Source organism: Rousettus aegyptiacus, unplaced genomic scaffold, assembly GCF_014176215.1.
Source record: "Rousettus aegyptiacus isolate mRouAeg1 unplaced genomic scaffold, mRouAeg1.p scaffold_m13_p_4, whole genome shotgun sequence".
NCBI classification, from domain to species: domain Eukaryota; kingdom Metazoa; phylum Chordata; class Mammalia; order Chiroptera; family Pteropodidae; genus Rousettus; species Rousettus aegyptiacus.
In genome coordinates, this window is record NW_023416307.1 from 132,953,274 (window position 1) to 132,975,705 (window position 22,432).

Here is a 22,432-nt window from a genome sequence, read left to right on the forward strand (position 1 = left end):
GAGAGACTGTTTAGTCAATGCTTGCATATGACAGATGAGGAAACTGAGGCTTAGAGAGTGGCCATCCCAGGGGTGGCAAACTAAAATGTCTCCAGCCTTTAGGAAGATAAAGGAAATGAGCAGCTCTAGCTGGCTTGAGGCTGTTGTGAGTGAGGAGCACATCACTCATCTGCAAGGACAGCTGCACCCACCCCAGCTGCAATAAATGATTTCTGTTTCATAGGAAAGTGGACCTGGTATTATGAGATCATCCAAAATTTTAAGACACTCAAAATCCAGAGTTTATGCAAAAGCTCACTATTAAAATTAAAAACTATAACTAAAGGTCAAAGAAAATCTGTATGTAGGCAAAGTTCCACCAGGGCACCATTTATGAAATATTAGGACCAGCCCGAGATCATTAGCCAACTGGAAAAGGGGTCACCCAAGTGGGGGCTGTAGGCTCAGAAGCACTGAGGAAGTGAGGGAACCCAGAGAATACTCTTCATTCACAGTGGTGCCTCAAACTCAAGACTCACAACTCATATTTTTAAGTCTCAAGTCCTTGGACGCTGAGGCCTGAGGGGAGTAGATGCCTTGTGTCTTTCAGGTATTTCATGGGGATCTAAGAGAGCAGACACTTTATCCCAGAAGGGGACCTTTATTCCACTACAGGAGCACGTCGTGTGTGTGTGTGTGTGTGTGTGTGTGTGTGTGTGTGTGTGTGTGTGTGTGTGTGAGATGGGGAGGGAGGGCTGGGTTCGGAGCAGACAGGCCTCATGGCCTCAGCTACCAGCTGCCCCACTTGCCAGAGGAGGGTTTACACATAGATGGAGTCGTTGGCTCCAGGTTTCAGCTCTAGCCTCATTTAGAGAGCAATTTGGTTTGTGAAATTCCTTCCACAGGGAGGAGGCTTCTAGAAGGAAGTAGAGAGTACGAACACCCTTGGGGAGAGGATGGGAGCTACACATAAGCTCTCCTGGGAGGCCAGGGCTGCTGGGAGCCTCTCCCTGGAATAGGGGCTCTAATGACTTGTTTGGGGAAGGACAAAGACCAGCTCCACAGATTTCCCCGAGGCCCCATTCTGCAGTGTAGCTGGAGCCCTCAGTACCCAAGAAGGATGGGCCTGTTTTGTTGACAACAAAAACTTATGGGCCAAAGGGTAGCCAGAGAGAAATGCTGCTCAGGACTGGCAGGCATGCTGCCCAGTGGGGGAAGCTCTTCCTTGAGCTGATGGTCCTGCTCATGGTATACATAACCCAGACTATTTGAAATCAACACTGAAGAATCTAGGTGGTTCCTGGTTAAAATCTAGGCTTAGGCTTAGGAAGGGCAGGTCAATCTTGTGACCTGTCCATTTCCTAGTTATGGTTCTTAACCTTTTTAGGTTGTATCTTGTGGTTGCCTAAGCGGGGACAGGATCAAGCCCTGGCCCAAAATTTGGTTCAAATATCAATACCGATGATTCCACACATACAAGAGGGCACATGACAAGTCTCATTGTTATTCACATAGTGAGACTTTCTGGGGGAGAGCAGGGCAGGCTCCCAAGCAGGTCTGCAACTATCTTGAGTTAGCAAGAAGGAGTGACTGGCTCTGGCTCTTGTGTGTTTAGGGGATGGGCCAGGATGATGCTTCCTAGGCTCAAGATAGGGCTTACCTGCTTCGAACTTCCCACTGACAGCAAAGAAGGAAGCACCAGGCTTTCTTGTGAGCTTATCCAGAACTAGGGCAAGGAAGGAGAGGGGTGGCGCTTGGGAACTCAGAGGTCAAACATTAGACATGTTTGTTGCAGGTTAGACATTTCTTTTAAGAAGTTAATGAACTTTAAGGACCCTTTCCCAAGAAAAATGTATATAAGCTCATCCGTACAACATTTTAACAATTTTAAGGGTTCAGGGAATCCCTCTAGGGTCCATGGGGCTCTAGAATTGCTGGCTTAGAATTCCCTAAAGTGAAAGGAAGGAATCAAAGGTAGAACTATATCTCTTCATGCAGCCCCTTAGCTGTTGTAGACTCTATCTCAAGCATCTGAGGAGAGAGGAAGGCAATTGAGTCAGGGAAAGGATCTAGATGCAGAAGGGTTATTCCAGCATCTATGTAGTCCCCTTGGCCAGCAGGAACATCTCCTTACATCTTAGGATATTTCTTATTTCTTTTCAAAATTTACATCACAGAATAATTGCCCAAGGTGGTGGGCAGCTTCCATGATACTGGCTGAAGGTTGGTAGATCCACTCTTTTTTTTTTTACAACTTGGATGATAAACTGGAAAGTCTAGCCTGCCCCCAGACCTCTCTCCTTTCAGCTCGATATAGCATAACTATCATATCCCAAAAGCCTCTGTTAAAAATAATCAACAAGATACACGTTCCTGGAGATATTGATCAAAAGAGCCAAGTGAAGCCCTGAAAGCCTGGGAGTAAAAGCCAGAACATCTCTTGGAGGGTCCGAAGCTGAGCCCTGCAGGGAGGACTGTCTGAGGCTGGAGTTGGCAGGGGAGGCCCTGGGGTCCTGGAGGAGGGCGATGCTCAGGATCCATTTGGCCTCTTCAGCTTTGCCCTTCACCAGTCTTCCAGAACACAGTGGTGGGTGTTCACACCTGGCACAGGGGAGGAGGACATGAGTATAAAGTGAGCAAGCCTTGTAATGTGGCAGTAACAGCTCACCACTTTCTAGCTGTGTGATATCAAGCAGGCTTCCTAACCTCTCTTAATCTTGATTTCCTCATCTGCAACTGGGAATAATGCAGCCTCCCTCATGAAGACAGAATGTTAGCCATTTGGGTTTTTTGATTTTGGAAGAGGAGAAGGAGATTAGCAAGGACTTCTGGACCTAATAAAACTGTGAACTAGATAAGCTGAAAGCCCTTCTGAAAACACCTCGGTAGGCTAGATCTAAAAATTATATAAGAAACACCCTCTTCCATGCATAAATAACTGAGTTTGTAAGAAAGGAAAATTTCCGAGAGACAAAAATCAAGAGGTAACTGAAAATAGAGCCATTGGGTATGGACCAAACATCCCTGCCTGGGCTGAGGGGACAGTTACTGTCAACCTCAGGAATCTTAGAGGTGTTGGTTCTACGTCAAAGTTAGTGACAAGTGTCCTCTCTGAGTCCATGAGAGATCCTATGTCAACCCAGAATTGATTTTCAAAGAGAAACTGTGAAAACTTCAAGCTGAAAAGTTTGACTAGTAAAACCTACCCACTGCTATGGGAAGATAATAAGAAAGCTTGTCTATCTCTACAGAGTCTTTGGGTGGGAGACAATTACTCCCCTGGATTTTTAACCACAAACTTGCATCTCATATGGGTTTAGGATTCAAATTTATACAAACAGTGTGGTCTGGGAATCTACAAGCAGGCCCGGCTACCTCATTTGTGGGGCCCAGATCGAAATGAAAATGTGAGGCCTCTAATTCAGCATTTATTAAGAATTTCAACACAGTAGAGCATTAAATCAAGTATGTTGAACTAAGATCATTAACCATTGTAAGCATGAAGCCCCGTGTAGGGGCACAGGTCACATGCCCATGCAGCTGACCTCGTCACTAAGCCACAAAATTGACATAAAAATTAGTGCAGGCTGCACTTGGCAGGAACAAATGGAAAATGTTTTTGTCAGAACATGCTCTCCACCCAGCCACACAGGCATCCCACAGTTAAAGCCCATCTGCAAAGGTAAGCACAACTCAACACTCCCAAACACCAGAGAAGATAATTAGCATGAGTGAGAGCAGATACAACAGACAGCAGGAAATTCAGTCGCAGGGCCAGATCGCATCTCTCCAGAAAGCGATGACCTTGGGCCTCAGAAGGGTTCTTCATCTGCCCTTCCAACTGTACACTCACAAAGCTCACAGCATTCTTCATGGACTCACCTACGATGTAGTAAATAGAACAATGGAGGAATGTATGTTCCTCCATTAAATATGAATGTGAGAGCAGCTGAAATGTGGAGATGTTAGAGGCCAGAGATAGTCAAGCAGCATGTTTGTCGACTTGACTATGAGATACTATCAGTCTTGCTGACTCCCCCCAAAATCTAAAAATCTAAAAGCCCCTTAGACTTCAGCTCTATTGTGAGCTCTGCTTCCCACATCTCCAGCTTTGGAGAACATCTCCTTCTATCTGTGCTGACAACCATTCCCTTTCTCCCAGCACCTGGAGCACATTGGCAGGAAGGAGATCCACTTCGGCAGCCCACAGCACCTGTGCTTCGATGTCAGGAGAGAGCAGGTGATTCTTCAGAACTGCACTGAGGAGGGTCCTGTCATCCATCAGCAGCTCTGGGACTTCCAGGACGTAAGTAGCTCAGCAGTGGTGGTGTCCCGAAGCTCTTCCAGGAGCTCAAGCATTACTATTTGGCCTGTGTCTCGGTTGTTTAACTTAGTGGCTTGGCACTAAGGCCTCAGGGGGAGTTAAAGCCAAATTTACAGCAATGTTGGGCCACCAGCATCTTGAAATGTACTAATTTGCCATGTTTCTGGATAGCTCTGACCTCGACTGTGGCAGAGTGGAGGCAGCCCCTTTCTGAAGTGTATTAGCTCAGGTCACAAGTAGGACCACGAGCATGGAAGTAGTCAACCACCTCGGTAGTGTGATTTTAAGAGCAATGCAGAGGTTCCCTGCTCCTCCACCACCACATAGATATAGATTTAGTTATTACTTTCTTCCTTTGCAAATTCTGCCTATTTCAGCATTTTAGTAAGATCCCTATTTGATCCCTATTACCTTAGGACAGAGAAGCTCTAGATTCTTTCTAGAAGTTATCCATCAATAAAAAGGAAATAGGTAAAATATAAATACTTAGAGAGAGTGAATGGGTGCCCCATACACAATTGGGAGAGGGATGTGACAGCATCAACAACAAATATCCATACACAACTTTTTCTCCACATCAAATCCTTTTTGAAATGAGTTACAGTATAAATATATAAACAAATAAATACATACATCTTTTTATTTCTTCAACTTCTGCTTGAGAATTAAGAGGGTGAAATAAGCATAACTCTGTGCATTAGTACTCTTAAAGCAAGCTGTGAAAGAAGATCATATAATGGAAAACTTAGGCTGAACTCAAAAGCAGTTGAGAACAAAGTTCACGAGTTAGGGTCCTTTATGAATGATGATAAAGTATCACTAAGTAAGTTCTGTGGACAAGATACATTTAGAAACAGCATTTAAAAATAATTAGTAAAAGATTAGTGAGTAAACTACTTGTAGCATCTTTCAGGTATTGATGAATAAGATTTAGAAAAAGTGTTATTCAGCCATGAAAAGGATTGATGAACTCTTTGCAGATGCACTACTCACAGTAGCCAACAGGTAGAAGCAACCCAAGGGTACAGTGGTGGGTGAATGGATAAACAAAATGTGGCATACACATACAATGGAATAGTATTTAGACTTAAAAAGGGAGGAAATTTTGTCATATACTACAATGTGTATGAAACAGGAGGACATCATGCTAAGTGAAATAAGCCAGTTGCAAAAAAGACAAGTACTGTATGATTCCACTTATACGAGGTATCTAAAGTAGTCAAATTCATAGAAACAGAAAGTAGAATGGTGGTTACCAGGGGCTGGGGTGAGGGGGAGTTGTTAAATGGATATAGAGTTTCAGTTTTGAGAGATGAAAGAGTTTTGAATATCTGTTTCACAATGTAAGTATACTTAACACTACTAAATTTACACTTAAAAATGGTTAAGATAGCAAGTGTTAAGTTATATATTTTTACCACAATAAACAAAAAAGGTTCTATTTTATGCTATGACATGAATCTTGAAAATATCATGCAAAGTGAAAGAAGCTAGTTACTAAAGGCCACATATTATATGATTTCATTTATAGGAAATGTCTGAAATAGACAAATCCTATAAATGACTAATTAGCGATTTCCAGTGGCTGGAAGGAAGGAGGAATTGGAAGTGACTACTAATGAATAACAGTTTTCCTTTAACAGTGATAAAAATGTTCTGGAAATAGATAGTGGTGATGGTTGCATACACCCTGTGAATATACTAAAAACACCAACTTGTATACTTTAAAAGAGTGAATATTATGGCATGTGAATTATATCTCAAAAATATATAAATAATAAACAAATGAATAAATGGACATTATCAGCTTTGCTGGTTAAGGATGTTTAACTTTCCATGGAGATACTGATTGTATGAAAAGAGCATGGCTGAATTCAATATTAAATCTGGTAGATTTTGTGTAGTCTTTCAAACATGGCTTACTTAGGCCTTCAGTATATCCGTAAAGTCTTACTCTCTACTGCAGCCTGGTGGCAGCAGTACCAAATTGCAGGTTTAATAGAGGGCAGAGATTAAATTAAATCCTTTTGAAAGCAGAAATTTACAAATCAGTGATAACCATGAATGTCACAAATACGGTATAAAGATCGAACATGATTTTTACACTGACATTTTACTAACCAGATCTCTGTAAGAAATAGTATAATTACCCAACCACAATAACGATAATCGAATTAATGGCCCTAAGGCTCTAAATGATATCCAAACTTTAGAGCTACCTATATTATATTATATTTTAACCAAAATACTATAGTTCCTTACCAGGCCAGTTCACACCACCACTACTATTTTCTTAACGATTAACACAAATCTTAGAAATTCTTCTTTGCTAACTGTGGAAAGCTGACTGGTTTTCTTTTTTTTTCCTTTTCTTCTCACATTTCAGAATGGTATGATTGTTCACATCCTTTCTGGGAAATGCATGGAAGCCATGGTGCAGGAAAAAAATAAAGATTTGTACTTGCGTCAGTGTGATGGCAAAGCCAGCCAACTGTGGCGATTCGACAATGTCAACAATGTGGATGAACACTGAACCCCCATGTCAGAAGGAAAAGAGAAGTTTGGCTATCACAGTTCAGCTCCAAGGGAACTAAAAGAGCTTGAATGTTTCACGAAGCAGGTTCTGTTATGTTTTTACTCCTTGTCATAGTAGAAAAGAAATATCCATGAACAAATATAGAAAGTCTTTCCTTCTCACACCTATTTCATTGTCTACTGGCTATTTTAGAAAAAGGAAAAGAAAAAAAATGGACTCATTGTCTCATTGTCTTCATCACTGGTAGATGATCATTATATTGTACAGAAGGTTCTTCATTTTCTTCCATTGAGCGTGTAATAATTGCTTTTATCTCTGACTACAGAAAGAGGCCTAGACATTCTCTGGAAGCATCTCCAGGATACATATATTTAATCAATCAGTTTATTTTAAGTGGCCTTACCTTGGATTGTCTTTGTGGCCAGTCGTGAAAATTAAAGCGTGACGAGGGCATAATGGCCCAACATCCCCCAAATTTTGGATTAGGCTTATTAGGACAAATTTCATGTTTACTGGTTGAGCGATAGCTTAGAAGAAGGAAGGGAAACTAGGGCTGGAGAGAAGATGGAGAGAGCTTTGGACCAACTCCCCAGCTCAGCCTAGCAGCTGAAAGGGTCAGTAAACCAGGGATAGGACATTTTCATGTTGATGAGAATTTCCTCAGAACTTTCTACCTCCATTCACTCTGCCCTAGCCTTTCTCTAGCTTGGTTAACCATGACCAGATTCTTATGCAATATATTTCTCTTTAGTCATTGGTGTCTGGAAGGGTCTGCTCAGACTGAGTATTCCCGTTTTCAAAAGCGTATTCAATTGAGAAACTCCTGACACCCTGTTACAGGATTTGTATTGACTGGATCAGAAATAGCAACCTTTGAGGCAAACTTCTCGGAGGGGAAATGCCAGTGTCTGAGCCAAAATTCTTATGAGAGGAACCAGAGTCGGGTGTTAATATTTGTGAGGGCAGACAGGGCTATCTCAGCCTGTAGAAACTGTCTGAGACTCCCAAGTGCGTCCACAGGTTGAACATTCGCAATCGTGGAACGAGCACACCTCCACTAGAGCAGAGCCAGCACTAGCAAGAGCTGACCAGCTCTCCTTGCTTTGACTCGGCCTAGTCTGACCATGCTACTGAGTGCATTAGTTATGCTATTCAGAAGACACCATTCATGCCCATTTCTCTTTGAGATGGAGTTTACTCTTCACATGCTCTGCTTAGAAACCTCCCCCCCAAAATGCTGATTTCTTTGGGGCTATCTCAGAACTCAGTGTTTTTCAAGTGAGAACAACTAGGTAGAAAGTGAGAGTTTCCAAACAATACCTGTCATAACTATGTATTCCTTCTCCATCTACTTAGGTCAATGACTCACTGCATTTCTCCTTGCTCAGAATGTACTTTAGATCTGTACTAGTAGCCACCAGCCACGTGTGGCTATCTAAATATAAATGCATTAAAATTAAAAAAAATTTAAACTCACTTCCTTAGTTGTACTGGTCACCTTTCGCATGCTCAATAGCCACATGTTCCTAGGGACTACTGTATTGGAGAGTACAGATATATAACATGTCATCATTGCAAACATCAGTTCTATTGGATAGCGCTGATCTAGATAGACTCATCTTCCTATTGAGAGAAGAAATTTTAGCCACTCTCCTCTTCCTTCAGAACTGTGTATATTTAAATCAAATTCCTTTAATATCCTGAGGCTGAGACAGAGCTGAAAATTCTCAGACAGCAACGTTGTAAAGGATATCAATGGTTGAAAAATAAAAGTTAAATGAGACCTCTATTTTTTTAAATGAACTTTATTATTGGCATTGTGGGTATTTGAAGTTGCTGGAATAAATTAATATAATTAAATAAAAGGCTGAATTCAATCGTATGTTGTGTTTGACAGTAATTAACAAAAAGACCCAGATGGCTTATTGTTTAATTGGTTGAACAAAGGAAGAACTTAGTGTTTCTTGTTTCCTTAACCATCCCCATGATTTATTACTGTATTACAGAAATGACTGTCAACTCAGTCTCTGGCTGGTACTTACAGACCCTTAATTGAAACAAAACAGATGCCTCCATTAAGTTCTTAAAGAAATTCAACCTTTTTCTCATAGTGTAACTGAGTATTCAAATTCTCTTCTCTCTGAGCTCAGTTCTAATTTTATACACAATGATTAACTTTAAAGTAGGGAAACCTGGCAGTTGGAAGATTTGATTCTTGAGTTTGTTCTTTACATGTTCATTTAAATTTTATGATTAGATTTCATTGCTTGGACTTTTAGATTGAATTCTTCATCACCTTTATCCAGCTCACCATTTTTAAGTATCCCATTGTGGGGACAGGGAAGTATTCAGCCAGCAGTTTGGAGTCCAACACTCCTTATGCTATTTCACAGCAGTAAAGCAGATGTCATTCCTGGAGGACCCTAATCTATTTCCTCTTTGGTCTCAAGACCATAGATCCCACTGGTCAACTCATAATTCCAACTCCCATAGACAACAAAAAGTCCCCCAGGTCCTCGATGACATTGCAATCATTGCACCAGAAGTGGGCATTATTAGAGGCCTTCTTCAAGGGATTCCGTTTTCTACTGAAAGGCCATGAAAAAAGCCAATTGGATACCATGTGATCTGTGGAAAGTCACCAAATCTGGACAAAGGCAATCCACTGGCATGGGCTACCTTGATGGGCACAACTCTATACATTATTTATTCTATATATGCTTGTTCTTTCAAAACTGCAATGTGTTCTTGACCAGTTTTGGTGAAACCCCAAAGCACCTACAAGTTTTTCCCTGATTCTTCAAACATCTTGATTTAAACATATTTCAAATGATTATGTTAAGTACAATAGCCAAGGAGGGGATATTTCCAGGATTCTAGAATCCTCTGCTCTTTTTGTATAAATAATAGTTCTTTTAATCTCAAACTTTCTTGCCTATGTAACCCTTTTTTTCATGAAATGTGTTTGGTAAATATGGAGGTTTGTTCTTAGCATCGTTTTTAATATTGTGAGGTTCTTTGCTGGTGTAGTAGTTCTTTCCACAGGTCTGGGATATTTATATTTTCTCATCACCAAAGGCTCTATGTAATACCAATATACTGTGTTATCACAACATATAAGCAGCTTGCCTGACTTTATTTGGCTTAGAAATAGTCATCATGATCACTTCACCCCTAGTGTGATTGTTTGCAGTCTCGGCCCAAACAGATCAGGCTCATGTCTGAAAATTAAAGTTTCCCAACAATTTCCAAATGGTTCAGCCAACTAACTCATAGTCAACTATGACATTCCAGAATCCATGACAAATGCTAAAACACTATAGTCCTCTCTCAGGTTAAAGACATGGCCAACTGTGCTGCAGCATGGGCTTATGAAAGCCTTTTACTTTTCAGTAAAGTGTGAGTTTTACTTCATTGAGGTGCTCATGAAGGCACCATCGACCACTCTCCTCTAGGCACAAGCCAATGCTTAATGCTTTGTTTAAATAAGATTCAGGAGAGCTTAAGTAGCTAGCTGTCTTTAAAGTCATAACCTGCTCAGATGCACCAAGGCTGACCCTGTTCAGAGAGGGTGAAGTTCTGTTGTGTAGGAGGTGGGCAGCTATTGGATTATCCATCCAGAACAATTCTCCAACTCTAGTCATATGGCTGCAGTGCAGCTGCCTCGTGCCCATGGCAGGATTTCGCCCCCGGTCCCCAGCCAGTCGGTTCTAGGGAGGACATCTGACCCAAGCTGGACCAATCAACACATTCCCCAGTGATTTTGTTACTAAGACGAAGAAATTAGTGTCTCTATAAGAGACTTAGATAATGTGAAAATGTATGAGCTCTCAGCAGCCTTGTTTTCTATATATGGCCTTACAAAGCTGATAAACCGGGTCTGGAGAAAGAGAATGAGAGAGTGGGGATGGGGATGGGAAATAAACATACAAATAGGAGCAGAAACTTCAATTTCTTGGTTTCAGTGTGCTCCCAGGGACTTGCTAGATCCCTCTTCTAAGAGTCTTTAAATGCCCCGTAATATTTTTGTTTAACCCAGGCTCCTCAAATTTTACTGTGCTCACAAATCACCTGGGCATTGTGCCAAATGCAGATTCTGATTCCGTAGATCTGGGGTGGGGCTTGAGATTCTGCATTCCTAACGAGGTTCCAGAGGAAACTGGTGCTGCCTGTCTGTGGACCACTGTCTGAGCAGCAAACGCTTGAACTTTCCCAGATAGTTCTGCTAGGAACTAGGAGAGTCCCTGGACCAGTTCTCGGACTGTTCTCCTTTGCTTCTCACAGCTCTCTTTTTGAATCCACATGGTAGAATGATTTGACCTTATCTTTCAGGGATCAACACATCTTGTCCAATGTAACCCAGCCATTTAAAAATTCATTTTCCTCTTCTCTCAGTACTCTTTCTTTTTCTCATTCTGTCTACTAGTTCTACTCTTTTGCCCTCTCGTTTTTGTTGTTTTTGCGGTTTGTTCTGTGGTTATACTGTGCTCTCCTCACTTTCCTTATTTTGCCCTTCAATTTCCTTTTTTCTCATCTCTGATTGAAGCTGCTTTCCCAGGTTTTGGTATCTTTTATCTCACTCTCTCTTTTCCTCTATTTGGCTCTCAATTCCCTTCCATCACCAAGTCCAATGGCCCAATCCTGATGGAGTGAACAGTATCAATTTCTCCAAAGTATTTTTGGAGCACTGAGAAAATCAATTGATCACTCAAATTTTTAGCTCTTCTCAGTCTCAGCTCCTCTCTTTAAAGATTCCACCAAAGGAAGGCACAGAAGTGCCATTTAACATGAACATGGGATGACAGTGGTAGGAATATGCCCTGGTCTTGAGGAGGCAGTTGGGGCCCTGGTAGGCGAGTAGCCCTATCTTAAGGATCTACATAAAGGCAGCAATAGGGGACCTTCTGGAGATGGGCTTGGACCTGTGGCTTCTGAAAAAAGCCTCATCTAAGGGCCAAATATGAGATTAGATTATCAGAAAAGAAATCCTGCCAAAGCACAGAATTTGAACCTCTTAATCTTTAAATTAAACCCCATAGTAAAGTTAAAGCATAATTAACTAAGAGATTCCAAATTCACCCTTCAATGCCAGAGTCTGTGACATAGAGTGTTCTGGTCTCACCTTCCTTCCTCTGGCCTTAAAGCTTTAGTGTGCTCCCAAAGAACTTCCAGTTGTCACTGTCTACATTTCTTTGCCTGAAGGTTTTTTCCAGAGTCAAAGAAGGCTGCATTATGATGTGGGGCAGGCCAGACAGGCCTTGAAAGTCACTCCCAGGAGCAGCCTTCGGTGGCTGTGTTCCAATAAAACTTTATTTGCAAAATCAAGCTGCTGGCCAGACTTGGCCCACAGCCATAGTTGGCCACCCCCGGACTTAAGTATTTGGACTAGCTGCAGAGGCGACATGTTACAGATTATTTAAAAACAAACTGAGAAATAGCAGCAAAGAAATTGGGAGCGAGCTTGAAAAACAGAAAAATAAAGTGTTTTTGTACTATAAATAAAAAAAAAGCAAAGGAAAACAAGAGGGGAACAATATATAACATATGTTCTCACTGTAAGCAGATTCCAATCCTTTTTAGAAAGAAACAGGACCCAACAAACAAATAAATCATTTTAAAAATCAAAACATAAATGTTGACGCTGTAGTCCATAGCCTTCTTTCTTTTGGGGACATACAGATTCCACAGGCCTTCGCTGTTGATAAGAAGCTTTCTTAATGAGACTACAGGCTGCAATAAAAACATCAATATGGAAGAGAGGGCTGCTCAGTAGCAAAAATAACTCTCAGCGTTTTAGCCAAGCCAAAGGAATTAAATTACGCTAACAGATAAAATCTGACACTCTAGTTTTTATGTTATTGTGATGAAGACACTCACAAAAGGCAATGCACACACTCCCACACACATACAATTTTCTTGCAATTGGGATGTAAGGACAATCAGATGCAGGCTTTTGTGTGCAAGAGCATCCACCCCACGTATTTATATAAACTCCGATCCCTAGCATCCAATTTAGCCAGACTCCAGAGCACAAACAGTAAGAGTCAAGCCAAGCAAGGGACTTTGAATAGCAGAACATGAGGCCAGGGCTGGACCAGGCCAACACAACTCACTCCTTGTGCTCCTGCGCCAACACGGGCCCATAAAACATGTTTAAAGGCCAGACCGAGGTGTGCCTCTTGCCTGTTACAATCTATGTTGGGGCTGCCAGACCATCGCGCCTCTTCCAGTGTCAGTGCAGGTATGTCCACAGCTGGCTCCAGATAAAACAAACACCCTAGGTTCCTCCTCCTCCCCACACTCACAGACAGTGCCAAAGCTGTCCCACTCCATCTCTACTTTGTATCCTGTTTCTCCACTTTCCATACAGCTGACCCCACTTGTCACTGTTTGGTGAGCCTTCACCATGCACAAGGGACGGGCAGCTCCTTGTCTCTGAGTACCCAAGTGGAAGCACAGCTGAGGCCTGTTGGTTTTTATTTTAGAGAGATCTTGTTTTGCCCCCATGTTGGTCAGATGCTTAATGCAATGGAAGGATGACAATCCTTGTTTTTACTATTCATTGGGAAGGTTATTTTCCTTTTGGGTCAACTCTTTGAGAATATCTTTGACCACTCTCCATGGGAGGCTCTTGTGCATAGCTCTAGGTGGTGTGTTGGTCTGCCTGGCGGTGGAGCTACCACTGACTGTGCTCCTGACAATGACAGCCCCTCACAGACTGCTTTGAGCAATGGTCCTCTCAGCCAACCAGGTGTCCAGCAACCTCCTCCAACCCATCTGCCACTTCCTTGCATAACCTCCCTGCTGGCCCTGGCCCAACGGTAGACTCCAGATGGAAACATGACACATGGTGCCTTAAGATGGATGTTGTCCTCCATCCTTATTCAGTATGGCCCATGGTAGAATTATATACCAGACTAAGCAATAGACTTTTTCAAAGCAAAGAGCCATGGTCCATGGTCCATACTTCCTCAGGACTTAGCACAGAGATGGATGCTTGACTCCATAGATTCTATTATGGAGGAGAGAAAGCCAGGAGCTGGGACACAGATGAATGATATTTCAATAACTGGGAGGAAAATCAAGTAGAAAAAACTTTGGACACTAATTGGGCAAAGACAATAAGATCTCTTGACCGAATGTATGTACCCATCATCAGAAATAGTAGCAAAACAAGCTCAAGTGTTAAGCCTGTGCTAAGCCCTTTACTCACATTATTTCTTCTTCTATTCAAAATAGGCCAGCAAAGCAGATACCATTGCTATTCTCATTTTATATACTCCATTCCATTGTTGGGGGAAAGTGAGGCTTACATAGATAAAGCAATTTTCCGAAGGCCACAGAACAAGAAAGTGACACAACTGAATCATAAACCCAGGGTCATTGGGTTCCAAGGCCTTTACTTTTAACCTCTACATTTATTCCCTCCAGTATGTGTGAGTGCAAAAAAAAAAAAAAAATAATAATAATAAAGTAAAACAGTGATCTTTCCAATGGGAATGGATGACAATAAGGGCCATGTTGTTTTAGGACCTGCCAAAATTAGATGCATCAAGTTAGGATGCGTTTAGGTCCAAGTAACAGAATAACTGACTCCCAAGAGCTAAAGAAATAAGGATATCTAGTTATCTCACCTGCTCATTTCAAAGGTTGGTAGTTCCATACTTGGTACAACGACTCACATGTATCATCTATGAAGCAGGGCTCTTTTTAACCTTCCAGTCGCCATCCCTGTTGGCTTTGATGCTGGTATCTCTCTCTTCTTGGTTACAAGATGGCCCCCACAACACCAGTCCTAATACCCTTGTCCCAGTACTCTGGGAAGGAAGAGAGGCAGCAGAAAGAAGCTCTCCTCTAGCATCGTTGTCTCTATTGAGAAAGCAAATTCTTTCCCAGAAGCCCCTCAGTAACTTCCCCTATTGTCTCATTGGTCAGAATTGTGTCACATGGTTACCTCTGGTGCCAGGGAAGCTGGAAAAGTGACTAGGAAAGTACCCCAGCAAATGGGGAAGTGCTGAGCACACTGTCACTCAGAACCTAACTGAGGTTCTGTAAGCCAAGAGGATGGGAGCTTGACTAATGGATGGTAAGTGTCTGTATTTGGAAGTGATTCCTCTCTCGGGCAAGACTGAGCTCTGCTTCTGGTCTTTATTATTATGAGATGAAAATGGCAGGATCCTGAGACAGAGACATATAAAATTCTGTGCTTACAACTCCCAGATATTATCCAATCAGCTCCTGCCCAGAACCAGTTCAGTTTACTCAGTTTGGGTTATGAGGAAGGCACACAGGTGGCTGCCATCTGGATCTCATCCTCTACCACCAGATTTGAACAAACATTCTAAGGAACAAAGGTGTTTTGATCTCTTTTATTACACACCCTCTGGAAAAAATTGTGGCCCAAAGTACCATCCAATAAAACACTTTTCTTTTATTCCTGTCTTTAAGGAAATGGTTTCGATTTGCATTCAAAAAGAAACTTAAAAATAGAGTAAGCAAGGTTTATAAAAGTGAGAGGAGGAAACTTCCCATGAGATTTACAATGATTTTCTTTCTTTATTGTATGTCATATGGGAGTATCTGACATAGGAGGTTATTTGGGAATTTTGCTTAAAACAGTTACAGCCTGTTAATCCCATCTGCTTCCCATAAGTGGGAGAAGCCATTACATGGTAGTGCAAGGGGCCTCTGGATTTTCTCAAGGCTTTCCCATAAGGCAGATGCTTAAGACAAAATCCTTCAACCCTTCAGTTCTAATCCTCCGCCTTTTGGTCTAGTTAGTAACCACAGACGGTGACAGCATCTGGACGAGGTACCCAGGAGGGCTGAGTGGGAAAAGTAAGATCTGCACTCTGAGAAATTTCTTTTTTCTTTTGTTTTGTTTTGTTTTCTTTTCTTTTCTTTTTCTTTTCTTTCTTTTTAAGGCAAAACAACCCTTGGTTGACCTCACAGATTGCAGGGACTTTGCCATTTTATAATCCCATATTTTTATTTTTTACATCTACAGCACCTGGTCTTCCTAGGTGGTTCTGAGAAATTTCAAAAGCTGGAGTTGAGGAGTTCTGCAAGGCACAAAGTTTCTAAATAATATGTATAGTATCAGCAATCCAGATTATAATGCTCTTTCCAGAATGAATTCTAGACTCTTAGGGCCACTTTCAAAAAAAAAAAAAGCTATAAATATTTATTGAATATCTATGATGTACCAAGGACATTTCTCTAGGTCCTTGTCCCATGTGTTTTCTGAGTGCTTAGTTCGGATGACCTTAATGAGTTGCCCATGAATCAGAAAATTGCAAAATATCATTTTCATTGTGTTATGTCAGCATAGACTCAGACTAAGTTGGATATGTACTCTCTGGTTTCTGGGAAGGCAAAGATATTTCAAAAACAATTCCAGGAAAGCAAACAAACGTGCCTTTTAATACATTTGCCAAGTGGGACACAAAATAGACCTAAATTTGTAAATAACAATTATTTTTCCAAAATTGCTATGGGGACATGCCCAACATTCAGTGATCCTTAAAATATATATTTGTAAAGTCATAATCCAGCTATGTTGGATAATTCCAAGAGTTTCTTTCACCTTGACTTCTCCCTTACAGCTCAGATTCACTCATTCAAGCACCTTCAGACTACAATTGGAGTTCAGGTGGTCTGATTAAAGTGCTAGCCTGCTAGAATGCCTTCCATACTACCCATCAGCTTCAGAATAATGCCCTGGTTTCCTGGTACAGTCTGTCTACAAGGTCCTTCCTAACTTGGCCTTCACCTTTGGGACTCACCTCCTGCCACTCATTGCACATCTGTAAATATATAGTCCTTGGCACAATGCTCTTTTTCTTGTCTCTGCATCTACTCTGCCCTGCTCTTCTTCCACCGGCTTGCTCTTATCCATCATGCAAGACTTAATTCACGCATCGTCTCTCCAGAGAGTCTACCCCAAACCCCTAGCTGGGCTAAGTGCCCCTCTTCTGGAGTCTGTGTATGTAGCTCTGCCTGGATGTGGACCACTCTGGATTAAAACGATCACACACACGTGTCTTCCACTAGACTAAACAAATTGTGCATGTCTTTTCACCACAGTATGACTCTTGTTAGACACATAACAAATACTTCTTGAATTTGAACTAAAGTGATAATCACATCTTTTTTTATGCTTAGAGTCAAGTAGAGTGAAAGCAAGGACAGTTACAGAATTCAAATTTAGACACCAAACAGCTCTTATTGAAGTCAAATTTAAGAGGAATTTTGTCCCGATCACTTTTCAGTCTTCCAGAGTCTTTAGAGTAGGAAAGAAGGGTTCTCAAGTGCTAAAAAATTTTTTTGAAGAACGCACAATTCTAGTTCATTGAGATCAAATGGAAACTTTTTATTTTTGCCAAAGCAGAAATATATATATATGTATATATATGTATGTGTATATATATGTGTGCGTGTATATATATATTTTTATATATATGTATATACATATACATATATATACAGGCACACACATATTTGTGTATAAAGGAACACAAATCAGGTAGGCCAGAGTGTGCTAGCTGGAAATGAACTGTGTACAGTTCATTATCCTACATAAAGAGACTAAGGAGAAAACCTTCAAAGTTCTTGGGAGTGATAGCTATGGAAAATAACAGTGCAGAGGATGAGAAACGATCTCCCCCACCTCCCACATGGAAAGCTTGGCTTTCTACCTGGAGTCTGTGGGTTTTAGAGCAAACCAGGGAGGTGGGGACATAGTGAGGACATTGGTTAAAATCTTGGGGAGGGGACACTTAAACCCGGAAGCAAAGGACTCTACGTGGAGTATGTGGTCTTCACACTGCGGCAGAACAGGTGCAGCAGGAATGGATTCGGTCCCCAAACTCAAATGCATTTCCATTTTGAGTTCTAGAGCACTAGAGGTCAGATGGTCCCAGTGAATGTAGAGTTCTTCCCGGGTTTGCATTTGAATTCCAGGGGCTTGCACAGTGCGGAGGAGTCAGAGGCCGGGTGGACGGACATCTGTTCTTTGGTCTACACTGTAGCTTCTAAATTTTCTCATTAATATCTGGACAATCCCTCCACGCCCAACTTTCAGCTACATTCATCTGTTCAGGATTTAGAAGCGCTGCTCCCTGAGCCTCTCTGGGACTACGGGAGATCCAGGGTGGGCATGCCTCACACCCTTTATCACTGCCTTGGTGCTTCCAGGCGCTGGGAAGTCATTTATTTTGCCGCTGTCAGCACCGCACCGGGCACACGGGAACACCCTCTGCTCACACTTACCCCACAGACGCTGTGGCTTCTGTGTTAAGCTGAGACTCAGGGACATGCTAGGGTCATGCCACCTCCTTAAGTCCTCCTGGGAGCCACAGATTCACCCTACACTTGACAGCCCCCTAACCCTAACCCAGATAGGAGCTGGCACTGCATCCTTTCTCATAATGGCGCCCAAGTCCCTTGCTTTTCTTCCCTCTGGACCCCTCTCTGACTGGGCATATCCAGCCTCTGAGACAGTGGGTGTGGGCATGTGCAAAGTGTGACTTTGGCTCCTCAGGAGAGCTTCAGAGTCTGGGGGTATACCCTCCATTCCCCTCAGAACCTAGGCTGTCACATTTCCAAACTTTTCCTTTGCATTTTTATTTTTCCCCTGAGGCAGTAAATGCCACAGACCAAGTGGGGCCTGGGCATCTGTATTTTTAAAAGATCTCCAGTATTCTGCCATGTAGCCAGGATTAGGAGATTTGGATGCCCTTGAGAAGTAGCCTTATTAGGAAACTGCTCTTCAGCAACTGCAGAGACCAGAACAAAACTAAACTTTCAATTTTTCAATGTTGAGGAAAACTGGGGGCTGGGTTTTTTAGGATGGTTTGGTTTGCAAGCAAAAGGAAATCTAACACAAAGTGGCTTAAGCAAAAGGGGAAAATAATAGACTGGTGTAATTGGCAAGTATGGGATAGTTTACCTTCAGGTTCAGCTTGATCCAGGATCGCTAGGCTCCTCTCTGCACTTGACAGCCCCTACCCCTAGCCTGGATGAGAACGGACCCAGCCCCCTTTCTCATACCAGTGCCTAACTCCCTTGCTTTTCTAGGGATGACTAGGATCACTAGGCTCCATCATTCGGTCTGGCTTCCTCTGATTTAGCTCTATTACCTGGTCCCCCAAGATGGCCAGCTGATGGCTTTCGACTGCCCCTCTGGCCTCAATTCTAGACCTCACATCCTCCCACTACACTGCTCCAGTGTTCCAATGCTGCATAACCAACTACCCTTAAACTTAATGGCTTAAAACAACTATTTTACTATAGCTCACAATTTTCTGGGTTAGGAGTTTGGGTATGGCTCAACTAGGCAATTCCTGGGGCACCTACTGGTGTCACTTGGTATTCTGCTGGGGGCTGGTCTAGTCTAGAGGGTCCAAAAGAGCTGCACTCACATGTCAGGCCCTTCGGCGGGAGCATCTGGCAGGCCATGCTCAGCTGGGGCCTCTCCTTTCCATGTAGTCTCGGGGCCTCGCTCGTCGTCTCTGTGGCAGGGACTCAGGTTTCTTATACGGAGGCTCAGCACACCCAGAGACCAACACGGAAGCTGCCAGTCCTCTTAAAGGCTAGACCTGGACCTGATATAGCTCCCCTTCCACTGTTCTCTGCTGCTCAAAGCAATCACAGATCGGCCCAGATTCTGGGCTAACAGACCCCATCTATCGAACGGAGGAATAACAGGACACGTGCAGCCATCTTTAAACGACCGCCACAACGGGCCCAGTGTCTATGTACCAGGATCCCCAGCAAAAGCTCCAGCTGGCTTGGGGAATGTGCCCTCCCCTGAACCAGTCTCTGTGACCAGGAGCTTGGGAAATTTTGTTTGGTGCCGGGGGTGGAAACAATACTGGCCAGCATTATGGCTAAGAATTTCTATAGGGAGGCGATGGTGGCAGGTGGGTCCTGGGGAGGTGTGCTAGTTTGGAGTAATCTAAGAGCACACCTGAACAAGGCCTTGGATGCAGGTGCTTAATTTGGAAGGTGACCCCTGGGATCAGAAGAGACAGAGTAGGAAGAGTGAGACAGGGAGGGAGGAGAAACCAACATATGGGTGTTGCAAGCAAAGGGCTTGATTCTTTCTGCTCTGGGATGCCCACAGAACATGTTCCAGAACTGTCCACCTGACAGGCGCAGGCTGGGACATTTTTCCACCAGCTGTCTTCCCTTACTGGTTGAAGGTTACCCCTGGGGCATTAAGTCTCTCCAATGCACCTTGCAGGCTGCATTTACAAGAGTGACCATGTTTAATGTTGGTATTCTGTGAAATTATGTTAAGTAGAGAGGGGACTCAGCAGCCTAGGTGTGGGTGCCAAGCCTAGAGGTTGGTGCCTTTTTATTTCTCAGGCCTCATATGACGTAGGCTCTGTGCCCTCATAAGAGTGGAGGTATCCTCGTGAGCCTAGCTGCATAGCTTTAAGCAACAATCAACTCATGGAGTGCAAGGGGCAGAAGAATAAGCAGAGGCTAATAGGGCTCTTCTGTCTCTTGAAAAGCTCTAAGTGTAGCTGGAGACATTTAACTGGGGTCTCTCTACCTCCTCAGTCACTCACATGAAGCTAGTAACAGGAAACTGACAGGGCTTGCTGATCCATTTCCTGTCATTCGTTCAGAGGGTGACAAAGCATGGCTGGTGACAGCTCAGATAACCTTCCCAGCCACAAAATCCTTACACTAAATGGAGCCTGGCTGTCAGGGAGGAGAGTGACAGGCATTCCACATGATGCAGACTCTGCTGCCGGCTGCAACCATCACAGGAGAACTTTAAATGGGACTTGGAACCTGTAGAGAAGTTTGGAGGCAGGTTGTGTGCACAGCCGCAGCTCCTGGCCACTACTGCGGGGCTGTGACTCTCTTAGCTAAGGGTCTCCTGCGTTCTGCCCCAGGGTCTTCTCTGAAGGAGGGCTGTTCACACCCTGGCTGGCTGGGAGAGTTAACACCCCCAGGGCAACGCTCAGTCCTGAGAGGATGGGGGCCAGTGGAGGGATGCTTGGGCCTCCATCCTCCTAGTGGACAATTCTAGAGGTGATCTGTGTGCTTCTCAGGGAAGTCCACTCTTTTAACTCTGAAGGGGCAAGGAGAATCATATGGCTAAAAAGAACAGTGTTTCTACCAGTGAATATAGGAAATGGAAGGATTATAGAAGTAAACTATTTATAATTAAAATCAGAGGGAATAATTGAAATTGTTTCTCATAAGTTGCATGGCCTATGGCTTGTAATTTTGCTAGGAAAACTAGAGAAGGATGAAATGAGTATCTTGGTTGTTTTATTGTTATTATTGCTACATACTCGATCTTTACATCTTCAGAATGTGGCTTTTCATACATAAATGCATTTGAACAAGGGTAAATTCTAAATGAATTCGAAAGTAGGGGGTGGAGGATATGTTTTCTAGTTCAGCAACTACAATAGTGTTTTCTACACGTGCACATGTGTGTGCTTTATTGTAGGATGATTGAGGACAATGTCTTTATAAGAGAAGAGTAGTGATTATTGAGAGTTAATTGTGTGTCCGAAGCTCTGCAGGGTGCTTAGCCTATGTCACTTTATTTAATCCTCAAACCACCCTGCAAGGTGATTTTCATCATTCCTTGTTTACAAAAGGGGAAACTGGTTTGCCTAAGGTCACAAAATTAACAAAGAATTCAAATCCAGGAAAGTCATCAGATCCGAAGGCCCTTGCCGCCTATGTCTCGCAGCTGCTGCACTGAAAAGTGAACTTGCGCCATCTAGTGGCAGAACTGGAACAGGTACCAGGTCAGCGCACAACAAACAATATTAAAGCTACACGGCCCCGGAGGGTTCATGGAACCTGGAGAAGCAAATAGGCTCATCTGTGTCCCACTCTTGTCCCAACCTACGACCAAAAGAAAAAAAAAAGGCAGCAAAAGCTAACGGCACCATAAATTCTAAACAATAAATAGTGCCAGGAGATTTCAAGAAAATTAAAAACCTATGGGCCGCTGGTCCTGCCCTGATGAGGTGAGGTGCTTCAGAGAGAGGAAACTCTCTTTTCCTTCCTCGTAAGCATCACCACATGTGGGTAGCTCACTCCGTCCACTGAAGATTCCAGCTACCGTTTAAAATACCCATTTTGTGAAAGATGAGGTGAGCATAGACATCAACCTAGGGGTGCTGTAAGCATCTAATCTCTATTATGGGGCTCATCACATTTCATTGTAGCTGTTGATTTAATAAACGAACAAGCAAGCAAACAGCTTTTCTCTCGCCACAAGTGTGAGTTCCTTAAGATCGGTGTCTGCTTCCATTTCCCCTAACTTCAGCTTCCATTTCCCCTAACTTCAGCACATAGCACCGTGCCAGGCACAAGGTAGCTCAGTAAATAAGAGAATGCAGAGTACACTGTGTTATGCAGATGCTAGCATAAGCTGGCAACTCCACTGTCAATGTATATTTGCAAAATGTTAAAAAAAATATGACCCTCATTTAAATTATAGTGAGCATTTGCCAAAAGTTTATTTAACTCATTAACGAGGGTTTCAGCAAAATGGTAAAGCCAGCTATAGTATATACAGTTAGTGAAAGACTGTTGCCTTCCAACAAAGA

The 22,432-nt window shown here is 42.8% G+C and overlaps 1 protein-coding gene across 1 annotated transcript in view; it reads left to right on the top strand.

Annotated features, from left to right (window-relative positions):
- Positions 1–10,096, top strand: part of GALNT15 (polypeptide N-acetylgalactosaminyltransferase 15) — a 45,878-nt gene extending 35,782 nt beyond the window's left edge. Inside the window, exons 9-10 of the mRNA XM_016140227.2 lie at positions 4,142–4,285; positions 6,690–10,096. Coding sequence (XP_015995713.2) covers positions 4,142–4,285; positions 6,690–6,836 — 291 coding nt within the window. The 3' untranslated portion in view covers positions 6,837–10,096. The remainder of the gene's footprint in view (positions 1–4,141; positions 4,286–6,689) is intronic.
- The last annotated feature ends 12,336 nt before the right edge of the window (positions 10,097–22,432 follow it).